Below are 13,920 nucleotides of genomic sequence, written 5' to 3'. Positions count from 1 at the left end.
CAACCCGTGCCTACATCCCTTATTCAAAGATTTCTAACCAAATTAAAACCCTGCTCACTCTCAACTGATAACCTACCACCAGAATACTTGCAATTAGCAGCCAAGGCGATTGCCTATCCAGTCAGCATTCTTATCAATCACTCCATTACTGAATTATATGTCCCCCCACTGTGGAAAAAAATCCATAATTTACCCCACTTCACAAATGAGTTAATGCCCACAATCTCTCAAACTGCTGCCCTATCTCTATCCTCTCCCCACTATCAAAAATCCTAGGCAAATGTTTCAAACTCAGCTACTCAATCACCTCATCAAAATAACCTCTCATCTCCCACTCAGCATGGATTCTGCCCAGGCCATAGTACTACCTCAGCCCTACTCTCCTTTACTGGCATAGTGAACAGAGTTCTTGATACTGGCTTATCCACTTCTGTTTTCGTGCTTGATCTTTTAAAAGCTTTCGACACTGTATCTCACCCTTACAACACCTAGAAAATCTTGGCTGCTCCCAAATTGTAATAACCTGGTTTTCCTCGTACCTAAACAACAGACAGCATTGAGTCAGATGGCAAAACAAACTATCTGATTTCTTAGTAAACACCACGTGTCCCACAAGGATCCATATTAGGACCACTACTTTTTAATATTTTCATTAATAATCATAGTAAAGCCTCCCAGGACAGCATACTAATTCAATATGCAACTGATTTCAACTATCATGTCATCCTCACATGATTTCTCCAACCTCCAGAAAATAACCCAAGACTCTTTCATCTCTATAGAAAGCTGGCTGAATGAGACTCAATTAATGCTTAACCCAAAAAAAAAAAAAAACTGTTATTATTCTCATCAAAACCTCCAACTACAGAATTCAAAATTCTCTCCCATAACAAAACAGTAATCGAACAGGTGCAGTTCGCAAAAGTACTAGGAATTACTATCGATGACAAACTCTCCTTTGAACAACATATATTGAACACTGTAAAGACCCATTTCAAACTAGGCAAATTATACCGACACAAAACTATACAGTGATAAGTAAACTAGGAACAAACTAGCAAACTCTCTGCTTATTCCATCCCTTATGTATGGCAGCTGCATTTTCACCAACCTCCATACATCACGTAGTAGTAATAATGCCTGAATACACTTGTAAACATAAAACAACAACAGAAAACGCACTACAAGTGGGAAACGAACTGTGAACAATTTGTTTAGCACTTTCGTCAGTTTTACACTTTACTTCTTCAGAATAACATTTTTTATTTTGACCATGATTCTTATAACCAGACTGAATCATGTTGTTGTGTCTTTCGGCTTTTCCCGGTTAGGGGTCGCCACAGCGGAACTCCGGTCCGCTAATGATTGGCAGTAGATTTTTACATGCCGAGTTGCCAGCCCTGACACACAACCTTCAACGAAGGTACGCCCATTCACGCACGTCTCCATACAGAAGACGCTCTAGCTGAGAATCGAACAGGACAACGTCTTACTGTGAGACGACAACGCTACTGCACCACCACCACCGCTAACACAAAAGCTCACTAAAATCCATATTTAAAGTGACATCCAGTCACCAATAAAACATAAATGCATATGCTCAACAAAAGAAACAGCATATAAAAAACTAAAAAAACATGTACATGTGCACTTATAGAAAAACTCAGTCCTTACCCAAATGCAGGTACAGGTACAAGTATGTGATAAATAAGCCTACTTATACTTTTTTTTATAAACTTGCAATTTTTACTAGTAAATAAGGGCTCACTATAATTCATGATGTTGTGCTGAAAAGGAACAGCCCCAAAACCAGAAATTCAATGCTTTCATGTTGTTAAAACACAATAAATCATGGTTGCACACTACCTGTCCAACTAAATTAAAAACAAGTGGGGTACTGTAACATTCAGTTCTAATGCAAATGTTAACATCCAAACTTGCTTCTAGTATAAAGACGTGTTTGTATATTATCTTCAGCCTTTAGTTTTAGGTAGCTAGTGAGGGAAACTACTTCATTCAACCCTGGTGGGCTTGTAGCATTAATCCTCAATTGCCACATAAGCTCTTTATATTCCAATATCAAGTCTGTGAACCCCCCCCCCCCTTACTATTATGTTCAATTTGCTCTACGACCATAAACTTGAATCTATTTTGGGGGTATTGATTCAAATGTTTGGCCAGGGCATTGTTCAAATTGCCCTTATTCATGTCATACACATGTTGGTAATTGCCTAAAAGCATTCTTGGTCTTCCCTGCAATGACCTTCGCATTCCTGACACTTTGCGACATATTAACATTTTTACTGCTGCAATTGCATTTTTGCCTCAACCTAACAGTTTCATATATTGGGATATTGATGATGTAACCTTCTAAAATGTAATGGCATTGTGTACAATTGCCACATTTCTTCATATGTCCCTTCCTGTGGCGGTGTTTTGCCTCCTTATTCTGTTCCTTTTTATACACTACCACAGGTTTATCTCCCAACTTCCTACTAATCTCTTCATAATTTCCAAAAATGAACCAGTTTTTCCTCAAAATATCCCTAATCCTATAGAACTATGGGTTCTATGTCAAAACCATAACGTTCTTAAAATAAGTGTTACTAGTAGCTTCAGAATGCTGTGCTGAAATGCTTTCTGCATGGGGATTCTCTTGTGTTCCCCTCCCCAATAGTGGGTAAAAATGACCAACTTCCCTTTTTTCTTCTTTGATCTCTGATCATATAGATTCCACCAACCCACTCGGGTAACCTCTTCTCATCAATATCCCTTGTAGGACCTCAATTTCTTTGTCGAATGTCTCTAGGTCACTGACCATTCATGCCAAACGCACTCCTTGACCTTTTACTAGGGACCTTTTTTGGTATAATGGGTGCCCACTGTCAAAACGTGAGAGTATGAGTACGTTGGTTTTCTATACACGTTGGATGTGAAGGCTTTAAGTTCCCTGTTTTTACTGATCAAGCTATCTAAGTAACTAATGGTATCATAATTAGTTTCCACGGTAAAACGAAGGAATGGAGTACTGTTAAGGAACTGAAAAAACTCCCCCAACTCTTCTTCACTTCCGGCTTTTCCCAGTTAGGAGTCACCACAACGGATCACCTGTCCGCTCATGGTTGGCAGCGGAGTTTTACAGTATTGAGTTGACAGCCCAGCGCCCAACCTTCCACAGAAGGCACACACATGCACGCACTCACGCCTAGGGCCAATTTAGTGTCCAATCCACCTGCAGCATGTCTTTGGGATGTGGGAGGAAACTGGAGCACATGGAGGAAACCCACGCGACCACAGGGATGACATGCAGACTCCACACAGAAGGTACCCCAGCCGAGGATCGAACCAGAGAGCCTCTTGCTGTGAGGTGGCAACGCTAACCACTGCACCACCATTAACTCTTCTTCACTACCTCCCCAAAATATTAGAATGTCATCCAGGTATCTACCGTAAAATTTGCAGAACCTGAAGCCTGGGGATGTAAAAACAGTCGTTAGCTCCCACTATATTAAGACAGTATTGGCAAATATTGGGGCACAAGCTGCCCCCATTGCCACCCCTGAGGTTTGCCTAAACAGTTGGTTGTCAATAATAATGTAGTTGATTTCCAAAATTAATTCCATCAGTGTTCCAAAAGCCAGGATCCTTGAGTGGGTCAAGTCAGTATGTCCACATAAGAAATCATAAAACATGTCAATATCTTCCTCATGGTATGACATTGAACAAATCTTTTAACATCAATAGTCACTAATATTAAACTATAACTATAAAGTTCTTTTGTGTCGAGTGTAAAACTGGCGAAAGCGATAAATAAATTGTTCGCAGTTCGTTTCCCACTTGTAGTGCATTTTCCTTTGTTGTTTTATCACTTAGTAGTAAGCTACAACAATGCTACTATAAAATAGCAACATTTGCATCAAACTTGCCTAACTGCTCACACCAAACCTATTTGTTACAAAATCCAAGCTGTACATGTGATATACAATGCAAACCCCCTTAATTACATAACGCATTAAGCAAGAGCCCTACCTTGTAACACCTCTCATTTCATTCTACTCAAGTGACTAGAAGACCTTATCTGTCCATCAGAAAGTACATAATTTCTGTGTTGTAGTTTTTAACTAACTTGAGGCTTGCTGATAATGCATATAACATCTGTTTGCAATTGTATACTTTCTGTTGTACTTGCTTGTTTTGTTTTTGTTTTTAAAACTGTGGAGCCTTTTCTCCCCAGATCTGTAATCAAACTGTGTAAGTTTTTTTGTTTAACTGTGGAGTTTTTCTCCCCGGGCCTCCACTGAAAATGGGTCCTGCGCCCAGTGGACTTTCCCGGTCAGCAAATGCCAATAAATAAATGAATTAAGTAAATGACTCCAGGGGTCCTTATATGTTGTGATTTAGACTGTTCAGGAAGTATCCTGGGATGTTATCAGTGTCCATTGAGACCGTGTTCTTGGCTTTACTGAGTGCAGCCAGTACATGCTCCCTAGTTATAGTTGAAGAGGTTATGTTTGAGGGTTTTTTTTTTTGGGGGGGTGGGTGTGGTAAAGTTGGACCTGAATTTGACCCTTAACAGGTTCGCTATAGTGCCAGGCTGTGTGAGTATGACACTGTTAACCACAAGTTCAGCTGATTGCTGTGTGCTGCCCTTGAGATTTCTGACATAGCTGAAAAAGGCCTTCTGGCTGTCTTTTACCTGAGAGACAATCTTAACCTGAAAGTTGTTTTTCCTTGACCTAATTAGCCATTTTAGTTGCTTATTTTGTTTGATGAGAGAGTTTTTATCTTTATGAGAATGTCTTCCTGATTTTCTGTATTTTTTTAATCCTTTTGTTGTATATCTTGTTTAATTTGGGATGCCAACAGGGCAGTTTGTTTCTGGGGCTAATGCTGGGCTTGCTTCGGGTAAGTACAGCAGTGCCTGTGTAACCATTGATGTGGTTGTACAGAGTTTGAGAGCAATTCAACATAGGCTGCTTTGTTCTTGGTGTTTAGAGGGGCATTGGATTTTGACAAACCATCACTTAATAAATATTAATTTGCCTTGGAATAGATCCCAACTGTTACTGGTTTTAATTGTATTAGAGTTTATTTTGATTTCAAAGGAAACAGCTTTGTGGTCTGACCTTTTCAGGGAGGATGAGACATAGCTGGTGGGGGTGGAGTGTTCTCCCATAATTGTGAGCACAAGGTTCAGTATGTTGGAGCCTGTAGTGGGCATATTCACTTTTGGGGCAAGGGTTTTTATATTTACAAACTCCAGGAATCTCTGTGACTGTAGAGGTTAGGAGGTGTGGGATTATCAGTCAATAGAAGGGTAATTGGTCTTCCATGAGTAGTGTGTCAGGTTGGATTCCAAGTGTCTCTAGTAGGTCCAAGTATGCATTGTGAGCTTCTTAAAACATGGAGGGTGACCTGTAGCTGGATAGGATGTGGTACAGGATTTTGTCTATGGTGATCTGCAAGTGAAGGAACTCCACTTTATCCTGTTTAACCACCCCAGAGGTGTACCTGTTTTTGATGTATATTGAGACAATTCCACCTTTAGTCTTTGTCTGTGCATTTGATAGCTGGAAAGTGTGGAAGGCAATGAAACCTTGCACTGCCAGGGTTCTCTGCTGCTTTAAACCATGTCTTGGTATTTGCATAGTTGTTTTCATCCAGAACAAGAGATTGTCTGAGCTTGTGCATCTTTTATGGTAAATTTGCAGCATTCATATATCGCTGCATTTAATGACCAACAGATACAGAGCTACCAAAGGCCTTTATGCTTTTTGTACTGTCCTGCTATGCTGACCTTTTCTTCTTGTGCTCTCCATTTAATTATATTGCCTTGTAAAAATTTTCTTTGCTAGGCCAATTTTTTTATACTTACCAGTAGGGAGTCTACAAATGTTTGTTGATGTTTGTATATTTGCATCTGTAAATACTGTGAACACATCAGGCTCATACTTCTCAACCTCTTAGAACAAGAAATCTGGACAAAGCCACAAATAAAAGTGGAACAAAGGTCCAAAAACAGGTGCAATTTTTAAATATTGTTCTTACAAACTTAGAGATTTGATAGAATAACAGGTTTTGCATTGGCATGAATTTTCTGAAGGGGTATGAAGTCGGAAACTCATTTGGACATTCTGCGAAAATCTATACATTTGAGAGGTATGATCAGGCTTATTGTTTGGTAATACTGTCTGAAGCAGATGTATTTAAATAAAATAAAGTTAAGCTCAGTTTCATTCTCTATCACCTTGTGCTTTATTAATAAAGGAGTTGGAGGCCGACTGAAGAAGTGGATTGTGTAGGAGCCACCTGGATAAATGAAGGCTGCGAAAGTGAAGCTGAAAGTAGAAAGTTACCCCATGTGCAGGTGAAGTTGGCTGCATCTTCACCCACTGTCACCCTTGGCAGCATAAAGCAGCAGTGTACTGATGGTAACAGTAGAAGGCGTCAATTTGATGAGGCATCTGTGGAGAGTTTTAGTAGCATGCCTGATCCAGTGGATCCCACAACTGTCACAAAAACATTTAAGTCTGGAAAAGCATCTGCACAAGCCAGCCTGGCATCAAAAGACAAAACTCCCAAATCAAAGACCGTGAAAAAGAGGAAAGGTTTAGTGCAGCAGAACATTAAAGGAGCAAACAGTTTTGGTATGTATGTTCGTAATAAGCTTAATGTAAGTTTCTTCGGTATGGATCTTTACAGGAGCTCAGTGCAACAGACTACACTAATGGACAGTAACTTCTAGTTATCAGACCTATATAGCTAGTTTGCACTTAGCATCATGTATGCTGTTTAAATGATCTGACCAGGTTTGTCTTTAAGTCTTGTGTTGAATTAGCTCTCACTGTTCCTAGCTACTAGGACCATCCTTTAATATTTTAACCTCGTAAATCCATTAGTGGTTTTCTAGGAATTAATATGCTGTGTAGTACATGTTGGTATGTATGGTATTAATGGTCATTTCTTCCAGACTCTCTTACTGTTTTATTTTTGTATGTACGCATTTTTGTTTGTTTCCCAACACAGTGGATGGATCCAAACTATTGTAGTAGTGTTAAAGGCAAAGCAAGATGGATTTGTTTGTGTAAATTATACAAGCTACAGCTGGGCTCAAATGATCATTTCAGTGCACAAAAAGTGAAATTAGGGAATGGAGACAAGCAGTGTAAATGGTGTTTTTCATAGACGGCAGTGAAACAAATTTAATTGCAAAACGTAAGTAATGCCATTGAAAGCAAAACAATTAAATTATATCTATCATTTTAATGTGTATGAGTAAATACAAGATTCTACACTGTATTGTCAGGCCATATGTAATACATGCAAGCACAAATATTGGATATTAGAGTTTATTACTGGTGTGAGAGACCTGGAGGGGAAGGTATCCTTTTTAAATAGAGTTGGGAGAGGGGTTTGATAAGCTCACATCTGATGTTGTAAGTCTTTATTCATTCCTTACTGATAGGGCTTTGGTTCCGTCCTCGGAACTGACATGGCCGTTTCCAAGCTCGTGCTAGCCAAAAACTTTCAGCTAAGACCTACCCATAATGCCCCTCTCTCTTCAGATCTCATTTGCCACGTTCCTCGTCAGACGTGCCAAGCCTTCTCTCTCAAAGCTAAGTGTAGAGTTTTGTGTAAATTTCTATAAATACCTTACCTTTTAGCCAGTTTTTCACTCATTTCCTTTTCTCATCTATAGACTCCTCTGCTTGTTCTATTCCCTACCCTCTACCTTTGGTAGTTACTTTTATACCATTGTTTGTACTGTGTCCCTCTCTCCTACCTTTAGTTAGGCCCTCTTTCCTACCACTTCTGGTACTTCTAAGTGCCATTGTTGGTACTCTTCTCCTTTTCTATCTAGATAAAAAAAAAAAAAAAACTTTTCTGTAACTCTGCTGCTGCTGTTTACCCTGTCGCTAGATCAGTGCTGTGTCATTGTCTGATAAAGCCAAATTGGGGTTTAAGCAGTGCGATAAGCGCGGCCATAAGATGCCCAACTCAGATGGTCATGCTTGCTGCGTTTATTGTTTGGGCATTGCCCACTTAAACGCCTCGTGTGATATTTGCTCCAGCTTCAGTAATCGCACTTTAGCTGAGCGCAAAAACAAATTGATATTGAAGGGTTTGATGAAAACTCCTTTTTGGAGGCTCTGTCTGGGGTGGAGGTCTCACCCCCTCCTAAGACTAAAAAACAGAGAGAGAAACAGAGTCCCACAGTTCCTACATCTCCGGCCGATTTGGAACAGTCTCGACACCAAGCTTCTCCAGCGCCTTTGGTGCAGACAACCTTGGCATCAGGCTCTGTCTTCTTCCTCGGTGCCGCCTCCAATTTTGACCTATGTTACTGTACCAGCTTCGGCACCGTCGTCCTCAGTGCCGTCCTTGGTCTTGACACCAGCTTTGACTACCATACTCGCTTCAGCACCATCCCCGGGCACGGTGCCGATAGCTTATACGGCTCCACAGACAGTGACCCCTTCAGTTCCAAAGGTTGAACACCTTCCCAGAACAAGATATTCTCCAACTTACAACCCCTTTTCAGGGCACCAATTTAGCTCCTTTCTTGAAAGACCTGACTCTCCTTCAGCAGCCTCCTACAGATCCACCAGGAGCCTTTCAGAATAAGATGTGCGGGCTGTGCACCAGCTTCTGGCAGCTAGAGGATTGCCCACCTTTGCTAGGTCTTCCGTCCCCTTTGGAATGGAACCTTTCACGGCATACTCACCAGTATATCCTCCTCTGGCCTCTTCCCAGGCCCAGGAGACTTTGGTACTGATGACCACCTTGGTGCATACTGTCTCAGCTCCGACTGCGGAGGTTCCCCTGTCAGCACCAATTACTCTTGGCGCAACGACTCCATTAGAAGCGGTGCACTCTCGGAGCAGTGATTGGGCAGTGTCTGCACCATCATTCCTAGTTTGGCACCTATTTTTTCACTGACACAGTCTATGGCCACAGCTCCACCGACTGCTAACATTCCTCTCAGAGTGCCTCACCTTGGGGCAGGCTTCTCAGGGTGGGGTGTGACCCCAGTTCTGAGGTTGTCCTCCTGGGTTCCGCGCTCTCATTCCTCCTTGGGCAGGCCTGCTTTCCAGATGATGGAGAGGGTCCGTGCCTCAACAGGGTCACAGTTAGCACCAGTGGCATCGACACCAGAACCCCCCTCTAGCATGCAGGTGCCCCAACTCCCTACTCTAGGATCCAATAACGTACGTGGCAAACAAAGGTAGAAGTAATTCCTTTATTAAATGAAGCGCTTTTCGTCCGATCTAGTACACAAACTTCATCAGATCTGATGAAGTTCGTGTACTAGATCGGACGAAAAGCGCTTCATTTAATAAAGGAATTACTTCTAACTTTGTCACGTACATTATTGGTTTCTGGAGTTTCTAATTGTGTTCCCTACTGTAGGATCCCAAGCACGGGAGCCGCAAGACCTTCCCTGGAAGGGGAACCCTTTCTCCAGAGTCATCCTCAGAAGATCCCATTGGGGTAGCCACCCTGGAAGAAATGGTGCAAGAGGAAGCACCTTGATTCCCCTCAGGAATCTATCACGGAGGACACAGATTGCGATGAGAGAGAAGGGTCCCCACGGTCTCCCCTGGAAGATGTTTCATTTGGAGACATTCTCGAAATCCTCAAGCAGAGGGGTGACTTGGAAGTCCTCTAACCCTTCGGAGTAATCTGTGTTCTTGCAGGCCTTCTGTGCTTGGCCATCTACTTCCTGGGTGACCCCACCTCTGGATGAGCTTGTAAAACTGATCGTGCAGCATGCCTGTAAGGCCCTGGACAACATTGAACCTGTCCCTCAGAGGCCAGACAAAATGTTATATACCCCTGAAGACCAGCCGAATTGGTCCAAGCAGTTGGTAGTTGATTCCATGGTCGTGGCACTGGCCACCAAGAGGGAACTGGCAGAAGATGGTTCCACTGTTCATCCCCCGAACAGGGAGTTTTGGGCTATGGACAGACTGGGGAAGTGGACCTATGCTTCAATGACCTTTGCCATTCGATCGCTGAACTATCCGGCACACTTCACTCACTCCAAAGAGACCTAATTTCTGAAATGTCTACCTCTTTGGCGGGGGTACTGCCTGATGAGATGCGTGACAGTCGCCTCGCAGCTCGCTACCCTGGAATCTAACTGTAACTCCTCGATGCGCTTGATATGTCAAACCACTGAGGAGGCAACTCGAGCAGCCGCATCAGGCATAGTCATGAGACAGCATGCTTGGATGCATTTGTGTGATTTCGCAGACCCCTTTAAGTCTTCATTCGTCAACGCGCCTGTTGACGAATCTTCCCTCTTTGGTCCCAAAGTAAGAGACACACTATCACGAAGTGAGAAAGATGGAAAGACCTTGTTTGCTGTAGGCATTAGTTTTTCCACCCCTAGAGATCCTGTTCCAGGAACCAGAGGGGAGGAAAATTGTGGTTCAAAAAGTCCCAGCGATCTTTTCATGTCACTTGTGATGAGTAATCCCCCCGGGGCAGAGGGGGGCAACTCATCTGGAAGACATCCCTATCGGGGCAGTGGGGGGTCCACGTAACCAGGGTGCTAGAGATTCCTTCTACGGCAGACCCTACCAGTGCTCATGAGCAGCAGCCCGATTGCTTTCCTCTGGAAGCAGTCAGGGTCAATTTTCTCTGCACCTGCAAGCCTGGCAACTTATCACTACTGATGCATGGGTGCAGAGAATAATATCCAGAGGCTACCATATCCCATTCGATCTTACTCCCAGACCCGTCAAAACGAATCCCCAATATTCCAACCAGTCGGAGGGAGGTAGCAGCCTTAGAAATCGAAAAGCTGCTAAGAGAGAGTCATCCAGCCAGTCCCACCAGACCAGAGAGGATCCGGTTTTTACTCAGTTCTTTTTAGTGCCAAAAAAAAAGACAGGGGACTGGAGACCAATCCTGGATCTCAGCTTACTAAACAAATTCATAAAAACCTCAAAAATTCCGGATGGTCATGGTACAGTCCATACTCCCCTTTCTAGGGAAGGACAACTGGATGTACTCTATAGATATCCAGGATGCATATTACCACATAAAGATGGACCAGCGCTCCAGGAGATTTCCCAACTTCTGGCTGGGAGCCAATCACTACCAGTTCAGGGTACTGCCATTCGGTCTCTCGACAGCCCCCCCGAGTGTTCACCAAATGTATGGCAGTTGTAGTAGCTCACCTTCGACTACAATTGGCTCCTTATCGCCACAACCAGGAATCTTCTCATTCACAGACTCACGCACTCAAGGCCTTGTTCTTCGTTTAGGGATTACGATCAACAAGGAAAAATCTCAAATGTCCCCAACAAAAACACTGGAATTTATTGGAGCGATCTTTGACACAACATCCTGTCAAGCTTCCCTTCCTCCTCACAGGCTCTCAAAAATAAGCCAGGTTCAAGTCCTCCTCCAACAGACCTTTGTACTACAACTTCTGGGTTTCATGGCAGCAACCATTACCTTAGTTCCACTGGCGAGGTTGCACACGAGACTAGTACAGTAGTTCCTTTCATCACAATGGTCGATCTTAACCCATCCTCTTGACCACTTGATACGTCTTACAAATCTTTGCAAGAAAGAAATGCTTTGGTGGATGAAGCCAGAATCAAATCTTTGGTGTCGACCATTCTGCCTTCCCCAGCCCTGGGCCACGGTGACCACGGACGCTTCCCTGCTAGGGTGGGGGAGGGCATTTCAATGGAAAGACAGTTCAAGGCACCTGGTTCCCCTTGGAGGCCAATTTGAACATAAATGTCCTGGAGTTGAGTGCAGTTCTCTTAGCGCTGCAAGCGTTCCATACATTCCTCCCTTCTGGGACCATTGCAGTTCAATCGGACAACACTTCAGTCGTCTGGTATGTAAACAAACGAGGCAGAACCAGGTCTTACCCCCTGTGTCGGGAAGCCATGAGAATTTGGTAGTGGTCAATAGCTTCCAGCAGTTTTCTTATAGAAATGCACATTCCTGGGAGTTCCAACCTTATTGCTGACAATCTGAGCAGGAACATCCTGATGCCTCATGAGTGGTCCCTCAGTCCTATAATAGCGGATCAGATCTTCCGCTGTTGGGGCAGGCCTTGCTGCGACCTGTTTGCTTCCCCTCTAAACAATAAATGCAGAAACTACTTTCCCTTGATCCCCCCTAAGGGGGAGTCACCAAGGAATGCTCTGACGCATGATTGGCCCCCGGGTCAGCTGTATGCCTTTCCCCCATTTCCCCTCACCCTGAAATTCCTCCAGAAAGCTCAAAGGTTGAGAAGCAAAATGATCCTCATTGCCCCTTATTGGTCCCGTCAGGTCTGGTTCCCTTTCCTTTGGCCTCATCTGATTCACAGCCCGTGGATTCTGGATCAGTCCCAAGGTCTGCTGTCTCACCCTTAGGGACTGATTCACCCCAGTCTCAAGCTCACAGCTTGGTTTCTCCACTTCCGATGATTGCCAGGCTACCTGATATTTCATCTTTTGTCCGTGAGATTCTTCTGGCTTCACACAAACCTTCCACCAGAAAAATTTATTCTAGTAAGTGGGCTAGGTTCTCTACATGGGCCAAAGATCATGACATAGACCCTTTCTCTATGCCTGTTCAGAAGATCCTACAGTACCTGACTACGCTTCTACATGCAGGAGTTTCAGCATCGACAGTTACTGTACATTTAGCAGCTATCGCAAATTTTCACACTGGATTTGATCATTCTTTTGTTATGTCACGCCATCTGTGCAAAACCTTCTTGAAAGGAGTACTACATGTTAAAACCCCTGTCAAGCCCCCATAGAGCCTTGGGACTTGACTTTGGTGCTTCAGTCATTAACAAGCCCTCCTTTCGAACCTTCTAATTCATGTGATACAAAATTTTTGTCTTGGAAGACACTACTTCTAGTAGCCCTTACCTCAGTGAGAAGAGTGTCTGAGTTACAGGCCTCGAGTGTCAAGAAACCTTACTTGATTTTCCACAGGGAAAGTGTCCCTACGTACTGACCCATCCTTCTTGCCCAAGGTCATTTCTGGGTTTTTAATTAACCAATCTATTGACCTGCCTGTTTTCTTCCCTCAGCATTCAAGTAGAGGGGAATATCTTTTGCATACCTTTGATGTTCATAGGCAACTTCATTTTTGCTTGGACAAAACTAAATCTTTCAGAAAAATTGATCAGTTGTTTGTGGCTTTTGCGGGACCCAGACTGTGGGTAAACCTGTCTCCAAAGTGACTATCTTCCTGGCTTAAATGTCATTAGTTTTATCTACCATCAGAATAAACTGTCTTTACCTTCCAGAGTAAAGGCTGATTCCACTAGATCGATGGCTACTTCTGTGGCCTTTCATTTCAGAGCCTCTATGGATAATATCTGCGCAGCAGCCACTTGGGCAAGACTTCATACCTTTATCACTCATTACAAATTGGATTTGGCCTCCAGGGGATGTGCGTCTTTTGGTTCTACAGTGCTCAGGAATAACCTTCCTTAGGGCCACCCAGGACTCAAGTAGCTGAGGAACTCAGTTCAGTAAGGAATGAATAAAGATTTACATCATCGGATAAAGAAGTTAAGTCTTACCATAACGTTCCATCTGTGTTGTAGATCTTTATTCATTCCTTACTTCCCGCCCTCCTTCCCCCTCCCTGGACTCCTGGTGGATTTTAGGATTTCCTAGTTAAGGTATTTGCTCAGACAGAGCCTCCTACTGTCTCTCTTATTTCTATAATATGAGGGCAGGCAAACTCGATCAGAAGAGACTATGAGAGGGGCATTATGGGTAGGCCTTAGCTGAGAGTTTTTGGCTGGCGGGAGCTTGGAAACAACCGTATCGATTCTGAGGACGGACCCACACAGAATGAATAAAGATCTACAACACAGATGGAACGTTATGGTAAGACATAGCTTCTTTTTTGGCCAAAGTTACTGAACATTTACACAGA

At 43.2% G+C, this 13,920-nt stretch overlaps 1 protein-coding gene across 1 annotated transcript in view; it reads left to right on the top strand.

Annotated features, from left to right (window-relative positions):
• Window positions 1-13,920, top strand: part of PCM1 (pericentriolar material 1) — a gene marked incomplete at its 5' end in the record, with an annotated part of 3,258,627 nt that overhangs the window by 1,523,516 nt on the left and 1,721,191 nt on the right. Inside the window, one exon of the mRNA XM_044063494.1 lies at window positions 6,268-6,647. Coding sequence (XP_043919429.1) covers window positions 6,268-6,647 — 380 coding nt within the window. The remainder of the gene's footprint in view (window positions 1-6,267; window positions 6,648-13,920) is intronic.

Source organism: Protopterus annectens, chromosome 2.part1, assembly GCF_019279795.1.
Source record: "Protopterus annectens isolate FY-2018-M chromosome 2.part1, PAN1.0, whole genome shotgun sequence".
NCBI lineage: Eukaryota > Metazoa > Chordata > Ceratodontiformes > Protopteridae > Protopterus > Protopterus annectens.
Note: the sequence above shows the minus strand (reverse complement) of the source record. Positions and strands in the feature narration are given on the sequence as shown.